Source organism: Fundulus heteroclitus, unplaced genomic scaffold (genome assembly GCF_011125445.2).
Source record: "Fundulus heteroclitus isolate FHET01 unplaced genomic scaffold, MU-UCD_Fhet_4.1 scaffold_58, whole genome shotgun sequence".
Taxonomy (NCBI): domain Eukaryota; kingdom Metazoa; phylum Chordata; class Actinopteri; order Cyprinodontiformes; family Fundulidae; genus Fundulus; species Fundulus heteroclitus.
The window spans coordinates 864,195-869,633 of NW_023397011.1; the positions used below are offsets into that span (position 1 = coordinate 864,195).

The 5,439-nt window shown below is 43.1% G+C and overlaps 1 protein-coding gene and 1 pseudogene across 1 annotated transcript; both read right to left on the reverse strand.

Annotated features, from left to right (window-relative positions):
* Positions 1-941: 941 nt before the first annotated feature.
* On the reverse strand, positions 942-2,083 carry LOC118561186 (annotated as a pseudogene).
* LOC118561187 lies at positions 2,074-5,081 on the reverse strand. The gene is made up of 5 exons (XM_036133122.1): positions 4,659-5,081; positions 4,279-4,348; positions 3,992-4,166; positions 3,781-3,817; positions 2,074-2,372 (listed from the first exon to the last, which is right to left on the reverse strand). Exons 1-5 carry the CDS (start codon positions 5,079-5,081, stop codon positions 2,262-2,264), a joined length of 816 nt encoding a protein of 271 aa, XP_035989015.1. The 3' UTR covers positions 2,074-2,261.
* Between the last annotated feature and the right edge of the window lie 358 nt (positions 5,082-5,439).

Below are 5,439 nucleotides of genomic sequence, written 5' to 3' on the forward strand. Positions count from 1 at the left end.
TTTTTGGTCTGTGGGAGGAAGCCGGAGTACCCGGAGAGAACCCACGCATGCACAGGGAGAACATGCAAACTCCATGCAGAAAGACCCAGGGGTGTACTCGAACCCAGGACCTTCTTGCTGCAAGGCAACAGCGCTACCCACTGCGCCACTGTGCAGCCCATCCAGCAACCTTTCTTAATAAAATTCTTAAAGCTTTTAGTCCCGTGTGGTCGTCCTGAGTACATCGGTAAACAAACATGACACTTTCAAAAAATTGAGGAAAAAAAAAAAAACAGAAAATAAACCCTGTTGGGTGATGCTGACAATATATTTCGAGTAGCAAACAGACAGCTGACTAGCTGACTTTGAGCCAATGTCAATATTATTTAACACTGACTTTAACACACATAAGTTTGAACACTTGTTCAATAACAAAATAGGTCTAAGAAAAAGACCAACACAACAAATGCAGAGGAAATAAGAGTTTAAACATTATTAAGACTACTTCAAAGTAGGAACATTAAGACCTTTTTGAGTATGAGTAAAAACATTGAGCAAACCAGCATGTGTTTTTCCTCTTAAAATAGTCCTGTGAGATAGATTAAGATTTCCTCTAAACTCCACTTAAAAGATGTATATTATGTAATCTGCAATGTATTTTTAGATGTCTGTGAAAATGCAGAATACTGTATGCAGAATTGACAACATTTAGAAAACAAACGTAAGAACATTTTGAAAAAGTGCATCAAGGCCATTTCAAAGCTATTACAGTACAGTTAGAACATGTGGCTTTATACATCATTACAGTAATATGGATAAAAGAGAACATTTAGGGAAGAAACTGTACTTTACTTCTTAAAGTAGTCCTGTGAGGTAATAATAATAATAATAACTTCAATTTATATAGCGCCTTTCAAGATACCCAAGGTTGCTTTACAAGAGTGGGGGTAGGGTCAGGGTGGGGGTTTAGGGAGGATAGGCAAGAGAGAAAAGGTGTGTTTTGAGGTGCTTTTGGAACTGTGTCAGGGAAGTGGCGGAACGGATAGGAGGGGGCAGGGTGTTCCAAAGAGTAGGGGCAATTACACAGAAAGCCCTGTCACCAAAGGTCTTGAGTCTGGTGCGGGGTATGGAGAGTAAGTCCTTGCTGGTGGAGCGCAGGGACTGTGACTGGGTGAGCGGGTGCAGGAGGTCAGTGATGTACTTGGGTGCCAGTGAGTGAAGTGATTTGTAAGTGAGGAGGAGGATTTTGTAGCTGATGCGTTGTTTGATTGGCAGCCAGTGGAGTGTCTTGAGGATGGGGGTGATGTGCTGCCAGGGCTTGGTGTGGGTTAACACCCTGGACATACTGCAATCTGTCTAAGGCTTTGTTGGGCAGCCCAGACAGGACACCATTGCAGTAGTCCAGGCGGGAGGTGACAAATGCATGAATGAGAGTTTCGGTGACTGAGTCGGTAAGTGACGGCCGGAGTCTTGAAATGTTACGGAGGTGAAAGACGGCAGATTTGGTAATGCTCTGGATGTGAAAACTGAATGAGAGTGTGGAGTCCAAAATGACGCCCAGGTTCCGCACTTTGGGCGATAGGGAGGTGGGACAGCCGTCGATGACCAGGGTGAGGTCTCCAACCTTCCTGAGCAGTGGTGCTGGGGCCACCACCATGACCTCTGTCTTGTTGGTGTTGAGTTTCAGAAGGTTGTTGGTCGTCCAGGTTTTGATATCATGCAGACAGTTGTTGAGTTGTATTTGTGGGAGTTGTGAGGAGGGCTTAGTGCTGACATAAAGTTGGGTGTCGTCTGCGTAACAGTGGAAACTGAGTCCATGGTTGCGGATGATCTGACCGAGGGGGAGCAAGTAGATAGTGAAGAGGAGGGGACCAAGGACAGATCCCTGAGGAACGCCATGGTTAACTGTTGCAGTAGATTAGTAGGAGCCTTGCAGAGTGATGTATTGTTTACAGTTGGAGAGGTAAGACTGAAACCAAGAGAGAGTAGTATCGGTAAGGCCGATGAGGTAGTACTAGTAGTCCCGGGAATCTGGGTGGGTGTGAACCACCCTAATTTAAATCTTGTGGATCCAAGTTTGTTAGCCGCTGTTCCTCTGCAGCATTATTCCAGTGGAGCCACTGTCAAACAATAACAAACAAATATTATACAATCAGGAATGTACAATATACTCTCCAAGCTAATGCTTATAAAACTAATAAACTCTTGTGGCTTAATGTGGCAATGCCAGATTGTCAAAACAACACATGGACAGACAGCAAGATTAAGGAGAACTCACTGATCTATATGAAGTCCCATTCAAAGTCAAGGAGTTTCTTCAGGATAATGGAGACGTGTGTGTTGACTGTGGAAGACTTCTTCTGGACAATCACACCTTTCTCCTTGGATACAACCTTTCAATTCAATTCAATTTATTTATATAGCGCCAAATCATGAAACATGTCATCTCAAGGCACTTTACAAAATCAAGTTCAATCATATTATACAGATTGGGTCAGATTATACAGATTGGTCAAAAATGTCCTATATAAGGAAACCAGTTGATTGCATCAAAGTCCCGACAAGCAGCATTCACTCCTGGGGAACCGTAGAGCCACATGGAGAGTCGTCTGCATTGTACATGGCTTTGCAGCAATCCCTCATACTGAGCAAGCATGAAGCGACAGTGGGAAGAAAAACTCCCCATTAACGGGAAGGAAAACCTCCGGCAGAACCGGGCTCAGTATGAACGGTCATCTGCCTCAACCGACTGGGGTTACAGAAGACAGAGCAGAGACACAACAAGAGAGACAAAAAAGCACAGAAGCACACATTGATCTAGTAATCTGTTCTACATTAAATGGTAATAGCGGGTGAGTCGTCTTCTCTGGATGATGTCACAGTTAACAGAACGCCAGACCAGGTGTACCTACTATGAAGAAAAAGAGAGAGAGCAAAAAGTTAAAAGCTGAAATGACGACAGTCATTTCAATGTAATACAATGCAAAACTGGAGAACAGTAGACTGAAGAACAGTAGAAATCAGTAGAGTGAGAAAATTAGACCCTGATGTCCTCCAGCAGCCTAGGCCTATCACAGCACAACTATAGAGATAGCTCAGGGTAACATGAGCCACTCTAACTATAAGCTTTGTCAAAAAGGAAAGTTTTAAGATTAGTCTTAAAAATAGATAGGGTGTCTGCCTCACGGACCAAAACTGGGAGTTGGTTCCACAGGAGAGGAGCCTGATAGCTAAAGGATCTGCCTCCCATTCTACTTTTAGAGACTCTAGGAACCACCAGCAGACCTGCAGTCTGAGAGCGAAGTGCTCTGTTAGGAACATAAGGTGTAATCAGAGCTCTGATATATGATGGAGCTTGATTATTAAGGGCTTTATACGTTAGAAGGAGAATTTTAAATTCTATTCTTGATTTAACAGGAAGCCAATGAAGGGAAGCTAAAATTGGAGAAATATGATCCCTCTTGTTGATTTTCATCAGAACTCTTGCCGCAGCATTTTGGATCAGCTGAAGGCTTTGAACTGCATTTTGTGGACTTCCTGATAGTAAAGAATTACAATAGTCCAGCCTTGAAGTAACAAATGCATGGACTAGTTTTTCAGCATCACCCCTGGACAGAATGTTTCTAATTTTGGCGATATTCCGGAGGTGAAAAAAGGAAACTCTGGAAACCTGTTTAATATGAGATTTAAATGACATGTCTTGGTCGAAAACAACACCAAGATTTTTAACTTTATTACCAGAGGCCAAGGGGAAAAATTGAATTGAATTGAATTGAATTGAAGGGCCTTTCCCCTTTTTGCCTTTATCCCACTCTCTGGATTTATACCAATGAAGCGCCTAATATCGTCAAAATAGTCTAAGATCAGAGTGGAGTAAAGTGACATCAAATGGAATTCTAATAAGGTCTTAGTCCAATACCCTGTGTGTGTGTGTGTGTGTGTGTGTGTGTGTGCGTGCGTGTTGTGGTTTCAAAATACTTTTAATGATGACAAGAAATAAAGGAGGTTTTACCTCTGAGTGAATTCCAAAATACAGGCTGCTTCATCTTGATACTGAAGGTTGAATATGTAGTAGATTGCAAACACAGCAGCAAGTCCTGTTACAAATGTCGGTGTGATGCCCTCAGAGATTACATGGCCCTCAAGAGTGATCCTCCAACCTCTAACTGTGACTTGCCCTGTTGCACCTGAAACTTAGCAACATGACATTGCATCTCACTGTATGTCAACATTTGTAAACTCAAGATGACCAGCATGGCATATAATGTGTCTGTCAATGAATCTAAATGAAATGTATACCATGAAGTATCAGGCGAGGACTGGCAGGAACACTGAGAGTTGTCTCAACGTCCACTGTAGTGGCAGACACCTGTAGGGTGCCAAGATAGCGCTGCGGGAAACCCTGATGTTCATACTTTCACTGTGTTAGTCAGTGTTTGTACTGCCGTTTTTTTCGACTTTTCATTGCGTTCGCCTGTCTGCTAAGCTCAAAACAACCGCGCCTGGCTTGACGGAGAAACCAGAACAGCTGAGCGTCTTTATGAGAGTGCACTTTTACTTTCGCCCTCTGGGGGGAGCCTCGCTGGAAAATCAACCCCAGTTGCATAGTATACCTTTAAGACAAAAAAATTACAAAAAGGTAAATAATTAGAAAACAGAGAAAAAAAAAGAAAACTTACATCTGCAAGAAGAATCAGCCCAGTTAGGTCCTCTCCAAAGTGTGCCATGAGCAGCTGAACAACACGAAGTGCCAGTTCATTATCTTCACCCTTAGAGAGGACATCCTTGACAGCTTTGTTAGTAGGTTTTTCCATGAAGTATTGAGGGATGGCCCTTCCACATTCTTCCATACCAAGTTCCAAGCTACGAAGCATGTCGATGTCTGTAAGCAACTCAAAATGTGCATATATACACCTTGGCATGAAAAGAAAAGGCCATTTGCTTTTCAAATCTTCAGTCTCAGGTGGTGGAAGTGTATTTATATGGCGACGTTGTAGAGCGAATGTGAGCTCCATTAGTTTTTTTTTAACCTCGGCTCTTTCTGCTTCACCTGCACCCTCCTGTCTGTATATCTCCACCAGTCTCTGGCGGTGCTGCTCCATAGTCTCATTTGTTTCTTCTGGGGGGAGCTCTGGTTGAAATCTTGTGCATCCATATGTGTCAGTTGGACCCCTTTTTTGTGTGGAGGATCGGTGGTGTAAAAAGCTTCCATCACGGTTCACATTCTCAATGCGGTTTTTCACTTGAATCAAAAGTGATGTGTAACCTCCACTAAGAGGTGACCGTGGTGTCATGTCAGCAAAACTCTTTGGGTACTGCCTGATGATATTTTGAACCACAGGCACTGTGCACGAGTGGGATTAGCTTCATACCTTCTCATTTCATCTGCGAGTATTCGTACCATCTGGTGACGTTCCACTGGTTTAGGTCTCTTGCCATCTACAATTGCAGAACAAATTT

What these genes read in the sequence shown, in the direction of transcription:
- LOC118561187 (XM_036133122.1), bottom strand. Translation starts at nt 5,081, where the DNA reads ATGGAGCAGCACCGCCAGAGACTGGTGGAGATATACAGACAGGAGGGT. An exon ending in GGCTGATTCTTCTTGCAGAT is followed by an intron (nt 4,349 to 4,658) that starts GTAAGTTTTCTT and finishes GGCACCCTACAG; the next exon opens with GTGTCTGCCACTACAGTGGA. An exon ending in ATCCAGAGAGTGGGATAAAG is followed by an intron (nt 2,373 to 3,780) that starts GCAAAAAGGGGA and finishes TTGAATTGAAAG; the next exon opens with GTTGTATCCAAGGAGAAAGG.